Genomic DNA, 15,702 nt, shown 5'->3' with positions numbered 1-15,702 from the left:
TGAATCCCTGAGAAACTTGGCCTGAATCACTAAATCAAGCCTTCTTTCAACAACTTACGTGTTTTAATCAAAACAATGCGTGTTTGCGGCGGAAAGTGGTGGTGATAGGAAAGCAATGTATCAGCTAGCACTGGCTCTGCGAACAACGTAACACTAATAGCCTGAGAGCGCCGTATCAAACAAATTAAACGATTGTACGAATCATGATTCGGAAGTTCTGAAAACCTCTGAAGTCGAAAATGTCAACATAGACACTACAGCATCAAAACGTTGAATTTTCCTTTGCCGTTGGAAGATACTTTGGGCTTGCGCGTCTAGGCCTTGAAGCAGAAATTAATCCTTACCTGATTGGGAAAATATTCAAGGGTTTTTGTGGAGAAATTTATGGGTCAACAGGACCCAAAGAAAATTGTAAAATGCTTCGGAAACGACCGTAAGCTTTTATCTCAATATTCAGAATCTCTTCGTCGATAAAACGTTTTTAATTAGAATTCTAAATAATATCTTGATCCTGTTCATGGTCGTGTTGCGGCTTACTAATGATCGAATTTTTTTCGGCCAATCAGGGATCGGGGGAACGTTTATCTCCTCGAGATAAAGCTTCGAAATGTCCTGTCTCGAAATCAAGGCCAAAAATTATGTAATCACCGTGTGGTCTGAGGATGAGATAAGTAAGCTTACACAGAACTTTGAAACTCTTGAGTAGCACGTGAGTAGCTCTCAAGTCAATGCTATCCAGAAAACCACAGACGCAGTGAATATACGAAGTAGATTTCGACAAGGCAAGGAAGTGAAATTGCATCGCGAACTTTGCCACTCCACAAAATCACGATACACCAAAAGTGGGTATCAACTCTTTCGAGATGCACCTTGACGAGCCATTCTGATAGATTAGCAACCTTGATGGGCTGTAATCTTTTTGTCCAGTGTGAGCTGGAGTAATGATTCGTATATTGGCAAACAAGCTTGCTCTGTGTCACAAGATAAGTACTTCACAGTAAATCAAGCAAGAGGCACAGAATGTGTGGTAGTAAGACGACTTTAGGACGGGTGACGACAGAAAAGCCTACAGCTTCCCGAGCATTGCCGACACCTCTTTGATTCACGGCGCGTAGCAATGTAGATATACCTATCTAATGGTAAGCATTTCGTTAGAACCACCAAGGATGTTTTTGTTCCGAATGTTCTATTCAATATTTGACCTCGAGAGTATCTTGATCACTCTGTGTGGTCGGTGAATATACAGTTAGGCACTTTACATCTGTAGACCGCATGTCGTCTAAAAAGTTTGTTTACCACTCTCTATTTGCCACTCTTCACCGATTTATAAAATCTCCACTTTTGGCGATTTCGATAGGACTTTAGCGAATCATGACATTGTTTTGTTTCCATCAATTAGAGCTAAACTCATTAAAGTAATCATCGCTCTCTGCCTTCCGAAGTGATTGGTCAATTTTGGCGGAAACTTGCATAAATAAGTCTAGTCAGGAACCGTTAGACGTTTGTAAGCCCAGCCAGCCCTCTATTCTCCACATATCTGATGGCCGCTTTCTTCCATGCACAGCAACACATAATGATTCCTACAGACCGTCGACAAAACACACCAACATCATTTCTCATATTTTACCCAGCTTTAATCAAAAGTATATCTTCATCTCTCAAATGATATCACCGTAAAGCTTTTACCTTTTCTTCTTTTCCTTTCCTTGTGAGAAGGGGCAAAGCTCTTAATTAGAGCAGTGTTTGGAGATGGCGGGTCAATTCGTATTGCTGCCTGACCAGATGGCTGCACTTTACGGTCAAGGAGGCCGCAGCCACAGCTCTGAAATCGACTTTAACAACGAGAGCTCCTCATGTAGTCGAATTTGGGTATGTTTTCCCTTCAGTCTTCTTCACCTTGTCTCCCCTCCAATTTAAATGAATATTACTGACGCAAATTCAAGGACCCTGTAAATGCAAGATTCGAAGCTTGCTTCATACCATTTATAGCCGGTATTCCAGCAGCCATCAGTGCCTTAATCATCTTTGGATTTCTCACACAATTAATACCAATCCCGCGTTTATTACCATCATGGCTTCATCCATTCATAAAGGAGCCAGAGGAGAAATCTGGAGAGCTTGAAAGCAGGCGTCAACGGCACGTGTTCACGCCCATGACAAAATATTTATTGGCTGTCTCAATTTTCGGTACATTATTACAGTTATCATCAATATTCTATCATAACTTGTACCAAAATCAAAACCTTCATATGATGGTGATGATATTTCCCACAATAGCATGGACAGTTGCTTGTCTCCTCATTGCTATCACTCAGCCTGCGAAAACACCAAAATCTTTGCTTTTTCTGTACATCAGCATTTTTGTTTCACAGTACTTCGTTTTGCTTGATAGATACTCGAATATGAATATGCAGGACGGATCCGTGGTTCTTTCTTGGTTGGCTTCAATTGCAGCGATCATTATCATTCTGCAAATGCCCATGCGTGATCCATTCCTCGGTAATGATCGAATCAGTCCAGCATTTAGTTCACCAAGCGACTCGCTTCGAAGTCCAGAGGACAATCTGACTCTATGGCAATTTATGAGTGTTTCTTGGATGTCGCCTCTCATGTCGATAGGGAAAGCTCAACAGTTGAACGAAGACAACGTCTGGAGCCTCGGTTACGAATTCCAACATAGAGTACTACATGAGAAATTTAGAGATACAAATGGCTCAGTGTTGAAAAGACTTATAGATGTCACAGGGATTGATCTTGTTATACTTGGTTGTTTGGGGATTTACAAATCGGTTGCCGGTAAGCATTTTATACATTCTTGGTGCCATGAAAATAAGAACCTGATAGCTGACGTTCTTCAAGATATTGCTGCACCTTTGCTACTGCAAAAAATACTTGCAAGTATGGAAAATCAACTAGCTCCAAAGCAAGCCACATTGACTTACTCTCTGATTGCCCTTGTCATCCGCCTAATGTCTGCTCAATGCGACGTTTTTTCAACCTGGTATGGTAGACGTTCTTATGAGAGGTCTCGAGGAGTACTCATTACAATGCTCTTCGAGAAATCGTTGTCAAGAAAAACGATCAGCGTCAGCACAAAGCCCATGGAAGACAAGCTGGCCAACGGTCAAACCAATGGAGACAATGGAACCGCTGGAACCAATGATATTTCCCTTCATAATTCAGCAAGAGATACCATACTTCCATGGTGGAAGAAGGGCTTGAAAATTATTGTACACCCCTTTACATCATGTTTTGGTTTGCGATCCAAGGAACCCAAGAAGCCAAAAGAACCAGCCACGATGGGAAAGATCCTGAATTTGATGAGGTTAGATTTCTCTCCTGATATCTTAAATGCTCACTAACAATTCCTATAGGGGAGATGCTTATGAAGTTGCGCAACGGTGAGGAAAAAATCTCAAAATCACCATCTTTCCATGCTAATATATAATACAGATTTTGGGACTTTGCTAATTTCATTACTCAACCACTTGGTTTGGTTCTTTCCATTATTGCTGTCTGGAAGCTTCTCGGATGGCCCTGTTTTATTGGGGTGATAGCCGTGTTCATAGGTCAAGCTCTTAATGTTTTAGTTTTGAAAGCTCTTTTGTATTATGAAAGACAACGAAGAACTGCCTCTGATACCAAACTTCATAAAATAACACAGCTAGTTGAATCAATAAGGTATGTGACTTGATTAGTTTCGGTCAAAACTACTAATTTCACCTAAATTCTGCTTATATGAACTAAATTTTTGATAGGCACTTGCGTTGGTATGGATGGCAAGATATTTGGTTAGGCCGCATTATGGAAGCAAGACAAGACGAACTATGGCTGCGTGTCATAACAAGGGCTTGGGGTATTCTCTTGTCATTTATTTACATGTTTTCCAGTGGAATGTTTCCTGTGGTGGCTTTCTGGGCCTATTGCGTCTGGGCAGGTCAGCCATTACGTGTTGATGTAGCCTTTCCTGCTCTTCAACTTTTTCAGATGCTTCAGATGGGATTGCAGACTGTTCCAGATCTTGTAACCACTCTGCTCAACGCTCGAATTGCAATGGGACGTATAGAAGACTTCATGAAAGAACCTGATAAACCAGAGGTAGAGGCAAATCAACAGACGAATGGTCGACTTGAAATGAATGATGCCTCATTCGCTTGGCCTGGAGCTACGGCTCCTGTATTGAGGAACATGACTCTTTCATTTACAAGTGGATTATCGCTTATATATGGAGAAGTGGCTTCCGGGAAGACGGCTTTATTACAGGCTCTGCTTGGTGAGCTCGATCATCTTAGTGGTGTATACAGCCCTGTCAATGAGGTGGTAGGTTATTGTGCACAAACACCGTGGCTACAGAGCATGAGTATAAGAGATAACATCTTGTTCTCTGCTCCATATCAAGAAGTCCGATACAAACAAGTATTAGATGCTTGTGCTTTGGTGCCGGATATGGTCAACTTTAAGAATGGCGATTTATCCTTGATTGGAGAAAACGGAATTGGACTATCTGGTGGACAAAGGGCCCGTGTCGCATTGGCACGGGCGATATATTCCAATGCAAAAATCTTGTTCCTTGATGACCCTCTTTCTGCACTTGACCACCATACAGCGGAGTCAGTTGTAAAGAAATGTCTGACGGGTTCGTTGGCAGAGGGAAGAACTATTATACTGGTGACTCATCGCACGGAGTTATGTCAGGGAATCGCACAACAAATTATCAGATTGACAGAAGGGACAGCAGAGGTGTTCGATCCCAATTCCATTCCATCTGAATTACTGCATACAGTAAATTCATCGAATTCTATAGTGGAAGAGCAAAAGGAAGATGAAGATCAAATAGATGCAGCAATGCCCGAAAAATTCATGGAAGATGAACATCGAGAGCAAGGTGGTATTAGACCTTCGGTCTATTGGGAATATATCAAAGCAGGAAAGCTGAGATATTGGGCTTTAATCCTAGTGGTAATGACTGCTTTTCGTCTAATTGATATTGCCGAAACGTGGTTTCTCAAATCTTGGGGAGAAGCATACGAAGGACCACGAAAACCATCCAGAGATCCTTTAAGTCGACTTCCTTCCCCAGAGGCCAACATTCAACCATGGCTACTTGGATTCTTTCTCCTTGCTTTGGCTCAGTCTGTTACCTGGGTATTTTTTCAGGCTTCTGCACAACTGATGGTCTATACCGCTGGTAAAAGCATCTTCGAAAGGGTCATGACCAGAGTAGTCCATGCTACATTCCGTTTCTACGATGTGACACCAGTAGGGCGTTTGATGAATCGAATGACATCAGATATCAGCGTCATTGATGGAAATCTAAGTTCTCACTTTACATCATTTGCATTCTTGATGATCATGTGGTTTACATCTATTCTGGTTATTGGATCTCTTACGCCAACCTTCTTAGCGTTTGCAATAATTCTCGTCATCACAATTGTATTGATATACATGCGATTTTTACCTACATCTCAAAGTTTGCGCCGTCTAGAAATGGTCTCACTGACTCCGTTAATATCAAACTTTGGTCTTCTCACTGAGGGGCTCGGTACTATACGTGCATTTTGCGCAGAACGTCGTTTCCAGGATCGGGTTATTGAAGTGACAGATATTTTCCAAAAGATGGATCACTTCTATTGGTCATTACAAGCATGGCTCGCGTTCCGATTCAATATACTTTCTGCCGTATCAACATTTCTTATGACAGTCATAGCCGTATACCAAGATTTATCACCTGGTCTTACAGCCTTTGTTCTTTCAGCCGCAGGTCGATTCGTAGCATCAACAAAGGGATTATGCCAATCTTACGGCCAACTACAAATGGAGTTCGTTTCAGTAGAACGTGTAGTAGAACTTCTACATCTCGATCAAGAATCTCCTGGCGACATAGATCCACCGGCCTACTGGCCCCGTCTAGGTGGCGACATAATTTTCGAGGATGTCAGCATCAAATACGCCCCTCATCTTGAACCTTCACTAAAGAACATCTCCTTGACCATCAAAGGCGGCTCAACTACTGCGCTAATCGGTCGCACTGGCAGTGGAAAATCCACACTAGCTCTCTCTCTCCTCGCAACAACACTACCAAATACAGGTCGCATTCTCATCGACGGTATTGACATCTCTCAAGTCAAAACTCAAGCTTTACGTAAGCGCATTACCTTTCTCGCCCAAGAACCTGTTTTATTTCCAGGCACTATGCGTACGAATCTTGATCCGATGGATGAATTCACCGATTTTGAATGTTCAGCCGTTCTTTCCAAAATCGCTGTACGACATAATTGGACACTCGATACAAATATTGATTCTAAAGGGAAAAATTTAAGCCAGGGTCAAAGACAGTTAGTAGGGCTTGCGAGAGCGTTGTTGAGGAGAAGTTCGATCATTATCATGGATGAAGCGACAGCTAGTATTGACAAGGAAACGGCTGGAAAGATTCAGGAGCTTATTAGAGAAGAGTTGAAGCAAAGTACGGTGATTACTATTGCGCATCGGGTTGAAGCGGTCAGGGGAGTAGATTGGTGTGTGGTGCTTGAGAAGGGTGGAGTGAAAGAATTTGGCGAGGCCGGTAAAGTTGGTAAGATGAATGAGGAGCAGATTGATACTCCCTCTGAGGATAGGAGTGGAGAAGAATAGATGTTTGCAAATCTCAGTTGGAGAATCCGGGTCGATTGAACATATCAGGATTGCGTTGGAATGTTCAAAATGGTGCGTTGGAAACAAAAAGGCGTTGGCTCTCCACTTATGTATGCGTTCTATCTTCTGAAGATAGCTCAGCTTGCGTATGAGACACAGCGAAGTGAGTTATCGATTTCTCGGGGAGGATATCACGCAACTGCGGTGGAAAGTTGGAAGGATATGCTTTGTTAGACCTGCATTCAGATACATCTAGATCAATAATTCTAGATATGAGGAATAGGATAGTGAGTTATAGAACCATTTCATACATAAAAACCAGTATGATAAAAGAATTGCAATCATGCGTATGACTGTTCATCCTATCAATTATATCAATGAGATAAATATATATCTCGGACCGCAAAATCATCGAATCTTGCTTAAAAGTGTCGTCGAATTCGAACTCTTGAGGCAAAAACACCACCACTCCCGTGCAAAAATTTGAGCAACGGAACAATTTCGGAGATAGAAATTTTCCATTCTTCAGCTCGTCACATGATTCAGATAGGCAACACTCCTCATCAGAGAGATTTGAGCATTTGTACATACTCTTGTACTCTCTTGATTGAGTGAAAAAGATTCTGTTCCCAATGTAGAAATAGAAGGTGTTTTGGAGGTAGGATGATGTTGAGGGGTTCAGACTTTGAATCAGGACATGTCACATGACAATTCGCTTTTGGGAGTTCTCTTTTGGGAATTTTACGCGTCCGCTGTATTGCATTTGACGCGAACATCAATTTGTACATCATGGTTCGGAGTTTTACAGATCAAGGAAATAAGATGGATATTGTTCCATAAGTACGAAGTTTGCAGTTGACAATCGACAATTGGGAGAAGCTTCATACGTTTTACCGTCATCAAATGGATTGATTTGGATTGCATTTCAATATGTTTGAGTTAATCTTTTGCTCTATGTTACCAGACAATGGAATGCACATCTCCAACCCATGCGCGGTCGCATCGCAAAAGATCCCTAACTATCCAGCAATCTCAAAGCTGGCAAGATCGTGGAAAGTTCCATGTTCGTGTTTATGATATTGCCCTTCACAGAGATGAGCATGGTTCGGTCTGGGAATTTGTCTGGTGACTTACGTGGAGTTTCATACCCATTCTTCAGGCATGTTCATAACTTGCCATCCTTAAGATCTCTCATGCATACCACTTGTCGATTTCCATTCTCTCCATTCTCTCCATTCCATATCCATTTCCCTGAGCTTCTAATTGAGCTTCGTTTTCCCAAGCTCCAGTCATTCCATCAGCGGTTCCAAATCCCAGACGCCATTTTACCCTAGATCGACGAACAAATACTCAACTCGAGCTTTACGCACTCCCGCTAACCTTGATCTCTACCGATTTTGCCTGATCCAGAGTTGAAGAATGTCCCGCTCCAACTCTCTCTATCGGATTCTCCATTCCATCTTTAACACAAGAACCACTACTCGAGCTCATAGTTGATCCATAAACCGATCCTGTATCATCCCCATGTCGATGTCCTCCAGTATGTAGAGACATTCTGGTAGCCTCCTGCTTCTCCGCCGCCGGAGTATATAATTCAATATATATACTTGAACGAGCGGGCATCGTGTATGAATTTTTGAATTCGACACAAGTGAGAATAGATGATATATCAAAATGATCTATACTCACGAATCAAAAGTTTGAAACAATGGTTATAGTTTCTTTATATGTATCGCTCTAAAGAAAACATACATCAAAGGGCCGAACCCGACCTCGTATTCTCACACGCAACACTCTTATCATTCTTCTGAAAGAAGTTTCTCTCGTCAGAGATGGAGCTCGCTCCACTTTCCTTACATACTAGGTATTGGAATTTGGCAAAATCGATATCCACATATCCAAGCCGTAAGCCTGCAGTGATATGACCAAGTTATCGTCTCACCGTCGAGGCAAGAAATATTTTCTTCCTTGCCGCAATGCATTTTCTGTTGGGAGGGGAAATGTAAGCAGTATGCATGCATACATTTATTCGCTTCGATTTTTTGTTGCATGATTTTCGGTGCGATTGTATCATGAAATGTATGCATGAGGATTTTAACATTCCGGAAGTTTGATGTTGTGACTTGATTGAGTTTTTGATGTTCCCCGACCAATTGGCGATTTGGAAGATGAAATATTAGAGTTTGTCATGGGGAGTGAACTAAACCGAAGTGTCGGTGAGAATAAGATTGACCATGAGATCATATTACACAAACTCTCATCCGCGTAACTCCCCTCACCTCTCTCTAGTCACTTCTGCAGGATATCTATTCGCAAACCATACACCGTTAAGGATCATGATGGATATCTTCAACTCAGCACCTACCAATCAACACTCAACAATCATCAATCAAAACCAACCTCATCATTCCATCCAAAATCACCATCCTCATTATTTTTTCCCAGACCAAAAATCTCATCTCATCTCATCTCATCCTCCCCACCCTATCTTATATCTTATGTAATACGCAAAGCAAAGCAAACAACACACACAGTACAGTACAGTATATGCACACAATCACATCACATCTCACATCTCACATACCATGCCCTCACATCCTCACTTCCTCATCTATTTGTTTGTTTTATTCATCCCGATCCCCAGAATCCGCTCGCGATATTTTATTTCTAAAGCTTGGCGGAAACCATAATGTCAGATGAAACTTACACGGCTGACATAAGGTGAACTTGACCTCCTACCCACTGTATTCGATTCCGATCTATACGATATAATCAGCTCTCCACAGATCACTCATACATACATACACACTCTCATGATATCGTATTAAATTCATATAATCATATAATCACATACGCATATAGCCCAATCCCATCTCATGCGGCTCTACTCTACTCTACTCTCCGTATACATACATCCCTACCTCCGCACTCCCACTCCCACTCCCCAGGTACCTCAACAATCAGAGCCAAAAACCACATAGCAAAATCGGACATAAGTAAGCAAGCAAACACGCAAGCAAGCAAGTAGTAAGCAGCCAGCTAGCCAAGCCAAATGTTTAGTATAATCTTTCGACGAAATCTATTTGGGGGCCATCTTATTCTATTCTATTCTATTCTCTTGGCGGGGAGGAGAGAATGGGATGGGATGGGGAGTGTACTAGGTAGGTTGTAATGTATATATATATATTAAATCGTGGTATCAATTATTATATTACTTACTTACTTACTTACTTACTTACTTACTTACTTACTTACCTACCTATCTACCCATGTATTGCACATACAAAAAAAAAGAGATCAAAAAACCCTCTCAAATCCCACCTCCCAAATACATACACATTCAATTTTTAATTTTCTTTTTGTTTTTGTTTTTCTTGATAATTTATCCATTTATTTATTTATTTATTTATCCAGGTACAAAGAAGTACACAAAAATGAAGACGAAGACGAAGACGGGGCAGAAGATTTTATACTATGTTCAAATTCAAGAGCTCAATTTTTCCACGCCTTGGTCTCTTTCTCTTTACTCTCTCGTTCTCATTCTTGACCTGCACCTTTACTCTGTATCTTTATGTATCTCCACTATCTACTCTCCACTATCTACTTTGTACTCTTCACTTCACATTCCGCTCTCTGCTCTCCTGCTCTCCTCTCCTCCTCTCCTCTCCTCCACTCTCTTCCCAGTTTTCATTTCCCCTTCTCCTTCCCTTCTCTTCCCTTCCCTTCCCTTCCCTTCCCTTCCCTTCCCTTCCCTAACCTCAGCTCCGATATCATCCCAACGTCCATTTTGATACCCACTATGTACTTAAGGCGATCTATCTATCTATTTATTTAGATGTATTGAGATCCGATTCGATTCAGATTGGATTGAGTGAGGTTAGATTAGGTGAGATTGAGCATGCATATATATATATATATATGTGCATGTATATATTTAAATAGTTCCTTTTAGTATGTATTCGTAAAGAAATTAAGTATCCCATCTATACTACCCATGGACCTAGTATTTCATGTATCCATCCATATCCACATCCAATATCCCTATACACCTGTATATAGAAATCAATACGAAAATTGGATTATCCTATTCCTGCACACCCTACCCGTATAAAAATTTCCATACAAACATAATATATATATATATACCTATATCCATCACGTACTCCTCAACCTCGACTCTCCACTTCCCATCCCCGTCCTCTCAACCGAGAATTCAAAAAGACCCACCCCCGCGCCCTCCTTCCCCACCATACGTTCCTCCCACTCCTCCTCGCCCTCTCCCTCCTTCCCTAGATCCCCTGGTAACTCTCTCAACTCACCTTGGACCTTCCAACTCCCCGTCATGCCTACTTGCTCCCAAACTTCCCCCCATAATCTAACCCACGAATCCGCATCATGGAGCCATCTCCCCTGTTCCCCCGTTCCGCCTCCCTGTTTCCCCACCATACACCCGACGAACAGGGCACCTTCGGCGTTTTTGAGGAGTTTGACTATATTAGCGCAAACGAGGAGTTGTTGATCCCAGGTGAAGAGGTGCATGAAGAGAGAAGCGTGGATGATGGAGAAGGAATGGATGTGGTTTCTGAAAGTGAGAGTGAAGAAATTGGGATCGAGGATGTTAGCTGGGAGGAGAGTGAAGGATTGAGATGGAGATTGAGATTGGGGTGGAGAGGCATCGAGAAAGATTTTGTAGGAGGATTTTAGGAAGGAGGCATTGTAATCTGTGCCGTAGAGTTGGGAGGGAGGAATACGGGCATGATGGGCAAGGGAACGCAGTCTAGATTATGTTAGCTTAGCTGTTGTGGTGGAGGTATATTTCAGTATCGATATGAATATAATTTGGGGGTGAAAAGTAATGATTAGAGAAGAAGAGATGAGGTGAGAGATGATGGTTGAAAACGAAATAATGATAGATGAACATACTCCTGAGCAACACAACAACCGAGATCAAGAAAAAGAGCCGGTGGATTAGAAGGCGTAGGTGGTGTGGAGAGAATCTCAACGATGCGGGGATAGAGTGGGTGGGTCAATAGACGCAGGGTTAGGAAGGAAAAATTGCCGATGGAAGGGTAGGGGGTTTGATTCCAAAGGAGATCGCGCTATGTATAGAGATCGGGTGTCAGTGATTCAGACATTTGTTTTGTCTCTACGGGTAAAGTAGGTAGGATGGTAAGGTTAGGTAGGTAGGTATTTGTTCAAAATTCTAATCCTTATTTCTTCATGATTATTTTTTCCCTTTCTTTGGAGAAATGTCTCATTCTCTCACTCAAAACAGAATGGATTGAAAGATATAAGAGGGAAAAAAATAAGAAAGGAATGTGATAAAACGATAGGAATATAATCCTAGAAATCTTACATACCATTTTATAAACATGCGCATCTACTTCCTCGGGAGGTATGTGACTATAATTCTCCAACAACTCACGTGCTTCCGGACCTAGACGTTTTCCAATGGTGGTATGATACCATGGTTTCGACGTCGAATATTTATCGGATATAGGCGTTATCGTTGAATTTGAATTTGAATTTATCTTTGATTTTGATGTGAATAAAGGAAGACATGGAGATTTCGAGGCAGTTGTTGAAGGCGGTGGTGAAGGAGGAGGAGTACCAAAATCGAAATGTGAGGAATGAGGGGAAAGAGGATCTTTCATCATGATTTCTTTGGTGTTTATGATAGCCATGAGATGAGAGACACCTGATGATTGGGTATATGTGGTATATGTGGTATATGTGGTGAGAGAAAAGGTTGAGAGGGTATAAATGATATAAACTTGTGTAAAATATGGATGTAAAAAAGAAGGCGATTCAATCGATATGATATGATAAGTCCAGGTGATTCGGATATTGAAAGAAATGAGGGTATTCACCCCAATGAATGAATAAATCGATATTTAACGACTTATAGGTAAATTGGCGAGAAAGATATACAAATTGAAACAAAACTCCGTTGGTGGTAAGTTATTTAGCATTTATCCCAAAGAAAATCCAAGGTTACAAATACATATAGAGTGAGTGAGGGAATGAGTGAATACATGCAATTCATTCATCCGTCCATTCAAACATCTACCTGCATCTCTTGGACTCTTGGAAGTTCTAGAAAGATTCCCAATACAGCCAGATAGGACAGGGCTGAAAGTATATTATATACCTCCAGCTAGGTAGATACATATACGGAGAATATATATACATATATATAAATGAGTACCTGTGTACTGGTAATCTGTATCACTCAATCCAATCCTCTGGGACGGGATCTTTTTTTGTTTTTCAATACTTGCTTGCTACGATCTACCTGGATAAATACCTAGATGAGTGTTAAATGATTGATTGGTAAGAGATTGCTGACTTGAAGTTAAATTTGTGCACATACAATATTAATTCTTAAACAATGCTTTCCCAGGACAAGTCTCTATTACTGGCGGGTGCATTCTTTGTTGTTTCGAATATTCTTGGATTTCATCGCATTCGGTAAATGGTCAGGGCAGTGAGAGATCTGTTGCTGCTTTGTGCGGTGTCTCGAGTGTGTGCACTGGACTTTTTTTTTAATGGATAATGGAAATTCTGTGAGGTGAAAAGGAATGTTAATGCGAACAAGTGGAGAACGGCGGCCAATTTATGTGATATATGATGGTTTTGATGGAGAACTCGAGAGAGTGATGTCTGTGATAAAGAATGGAGAATGGGGTGGAAGAATCTACTAGGACGAGGTAGGTCCAAGTCGTCTAGATGAAGATTGATTGATATGTATTTATATAAATGTACGGATGGATAGTACCGGTAGTACTTCGTAGGTATGAATAAATGCTCTTGTCCCGTAGTATACTTCATAGTAAAATCGAGGGAAATGAATGAAACCGAAAGTTAAACTGTAGCTGGAGCTGGAGGTCGGGTCCGGTGTATGAAGAAGTGGCTGATAGCTGTGGCTGATATCGTAAATATAAGATACTACCTACCTATAACCTATACTCCCTACCTGGAAGGTTAGCTAAGATAGAAGCTTATTTTATTATTACGCCTGCACTATTGATGAAAGCTTCACCTCGCATATCAATGTTTTAACCCAAGCATAGAATAAAGGGGGAAAGATTGGCGCTAGATGAGATGAGATGAGAGTGAGAGTGAGAGTGAGAGAAAGATGTACCGAGCATCCGTTCTCGTTCTACAAAATTCAAAAGATCTCCAAGGATGGGGTTGAGACCGGAAATTATCTAAATATTTAGTCAAGTCCGCAGATCTAGCTCCTACTATAATTATTCATTCGGCGCCCACGGAGTCGACGTATTGTTAATGCTTTGTCAATAAATTTCTAATCAATATTGCATACAATATTGGATACTGAAGCCTCACGACCCGTCTCGATATATTTATTAGGCGCAATGGGAACTTTGAGATTTGAACCACTGCGAGTCGATGGAAACGGTATGAAGATGCGTATAGTCACTTGTGCCGTCGCAAACATTCCTCGATTCCCATTGCAATACATTAATCATGGAATTCATGGTCATTTGAACGACTCACGGCATGCAAGTACAAGGACGCTGCATGTAGAGCTAACATCCAGCCGCAATCATGGGGATCACCGTTTCGAAACGCATTCTCTTGGATGATGTATGGCCATCATTATTCCTGATGCTGTTTTGACTCCAAATCCATTTCTTCTTCGTACCTAGAATGTGCGAACGTATGTGGATATATAAATACACCGAAAATATCAAAAGCAACAAGATTTTTGGAACTGTGAAAGCTGGGGTAAGCTTGTTTTTTTTTTTTGAAATTATATCATTGATCATATCAATCCACATCACCAAGTTGCATATCGCGCAAAGTCTTGTGTCGGGAACGTCGTGGCATTGATTTACTTTTCCGTAGCTATTGCACATGATTTTCATGCTGCTTTTCCAGTATTCATATGATCACAACCCTCCTGATCAACATCCCGAAAACCACATGCACCCCTTGTACGATAAAGAACCCATTTAGAATTTGCTGAAAGACTTGACAGCCTTGCCAGTTCGGGGAAGGACACGGAGAACATTGAAACGGACCTATTGTATTTGTGTTAGTTAAACTTATCTTTTCTCCCTTGTGGAAATAAAATATAATCCATCAAGAGAAATCTTGGTGTTTGCGCAATTGATTACGTACGGTCTTGCTCAATGGTCTGCATTGTCCAACTGTGACTTGATCACCCTCCTCAACACGGAAAGCTGGGGAAACGTGGGCAGCGAGGTTCTTGTGTCTCTTCTCGTATCTGGCGTATTTTGGGATGAAGTGGAGGTATTCTCTGCGGATGATGAGGGTACGGTGCATCTTAGTGGAAACAACCGTTCCGGTCAAGATACGACCACGGATAGAAACGAGACCGGTGAATGGGCACTTCTTGTCTGTTGAGAATTTCTTGTTAGCATCGCGATCGATTTCGATTCAAATTTCGCCATCTCCTCCAGATATCATTTTATCACTCGAAATCCTCTATCTCCCATCTCGAAAAGACATGGCCCAGCCTTCCATTTCCCGTGTCGCGTTGTTTAATTCCACCTCGATTCCAGTAACCCGTAGAAAATTCCACATACCAATGTAGCTTCCCTCAATGGCGGTCTTTGGGGTTCTGAATCCCAATCCAACGTCCTTGTACCATCTGCGGCCACCCTTTCCAACCTTGCTGGACTTGGTCTTCGACTTAGAGTTAAGGAAGATGTGAGGTTGCTTTTGGAAAGCGCGCTCCGATTGTACGGTAAGTTCGGTGGCCATGGCTGCGAAATTTGGTCGATAGGTCGCAAATTCGTGGTGGTCGTCGATAGGAATGTCGATTGAAGGCTTCTGTAAATTTCCAATTTTTCTCGAAATGTGTGTGCCGCTAAGGTAATCGGCTAAGCGAGGATGCTCTTATGAAGGTCATGTGATTGGATTAAAATTATTATGAATTTTCAAGTTGTGAATTACATCCCGAAGTTGAACCGAGTTTCTCGTTTGGATCAGAACGCGACTTGTTTGTTTACTTTGAATAATTTGGGGTTTGTTTCATTTTCGGCATAGCAACATTAAGACAAGAGTTCTACCATTACTCCC

General features: G+C 41.5%; 4 protein-coding genes across 4 annotated transcripts; 1 reads left to right on the top strand and 3 right to left on the bottom strand.

Annotated features, from left to right (window-relative positions):
* Positions 1-1,631: 1,631 nt before the first annotated feature.
* Positions 1,632-6,961, top strand: EAE97_007423 (uncharacterized protein). Its single transcript, XM_038877938.1, has 6 exons — positions 1,632-1,869; positions 1,944-2,796; positions 2,860-3,325; positions 3,375-3,401; positions 3,454-3,681; positions 3,759-6,961. The coding sequence occupies exons 1-6, from the start codon at positions 1,750-1,752 to the stop codon at positions 6,628-6,630; spliced, it is 4,566 nt and encodes a 1,521-aa protein (XP_038731423.1). The 5' UTR covers positions 1,632-1,749; the 3' UTR covers positions 6,631-6,961.
* A 1,031-nt stretch (positions 6,962-7,992) lies between these two features.
* On the bottom strand, positions 7,993-8,253 carry EAE97_007422 (uncharacterized protein; the record flags this gene model as incomplete). Its single annotated transcript, XM_038877937.1, has 1 exon — positions 7,993-8,253. One exon carries the CDS (start codon positions 8,251-8,253, stop codon positions 7,993-7,995), a length of 261 nt encoding a protein of 86 aa, XP_038731422.1.
* Positions 8,254-10,785: 2,532 nt separating this feature from the next.
* On the bottom strand, positions 10,786-13,437 carry EAE97_007421 (uncharacterized protein; the record flags this gene model as incomplete). The annotated part of the gene is made up of 4 exons (XM_038877936.1): positions 13,004-13,437; positions 11,991-12,937; positions 11,554-11,729; positions 10,786-11,407 (listed from the first exon to the last, which is right to left on the bottom strand). The coding sequence occupies exons 2-4, from the start codon at positions 12,312-12,314 to the stop codon at positions 10,786-10,788; spliced, it is 1,122 nt and encodes a 373-aa protein (XP_038731421.1). The 5' UTR covers positions 12,315-12,937; positions 13,004-13,437.
* Positions 13,438-13,915: 478 nt separating this feature from the next.
* EAE97_007420 (uncharacterized protein) lies at positions 13,916-15,384 on the bottom strand (the record flags this gene model as incomplete). The annotated part of the gene is made up of 3 exons (XM_038877935.1): positions 13,916-14,678; positions 14,779-15,017; positions 15,207-15,384. The coding sequence occupies 3 exons, from the start codon at positions 15,382-15,384 to the stop codon at positions 14,610-14,612; spliced, it is 486 nt and encodes a 161-aa protein (XP_038731420.1). The 3' UTR covers positions 13,916-14,609.
* Positions 15,385-15,702: the final 318 nt, after the last annotated feature.

The sequence above is a fragment of the Botrytis byssoidea genome (genome assembly GCF_014898295.1).
Source record: "Botrytis byssoidea strain MUCL 94 chromosome Unknown BBYS_014, whole genome shotgun sequence".
Classification (NCBI taxonomy): domain Eukaryota; kingdom Fungi; phylum Ascomycota; class Leotiomycetes; order Helotiales; family Sclerotiniaceae; genus Botrytis; species Botrytis byssoidea.
The sequence above is the reverse complement of the archived record's forward strand: the minus strand, read 5'-3'. Positions and strand labels throughout refer to the sequence as shown.

Excerpts from the sequence above, each read along its gene's own strand:
- EAE97_007423 (XM_038877938.1), top strand. The coding sequence starts at position 1,750 with ATGGCGGGTCAATTCGTATTGCTGCCTGACCAGATGGCTGCACTTTAC. Across the intron at positions 2,797-2,859 it reads GATTTACAAATCGGTTGCCG|ATATTGCTGCACCTTTGCTA; the intron begins GTAAGCATTTTA and ends ACGTTCTTCAAG. Across the intron at positions 3,682-3,758 it reads CAGCTAGTTGAATCAATAAG|GCACTTGCGTTGGTATGGAT; the intron begins GTATGTGACTTG and ends AATTTTTGATAG.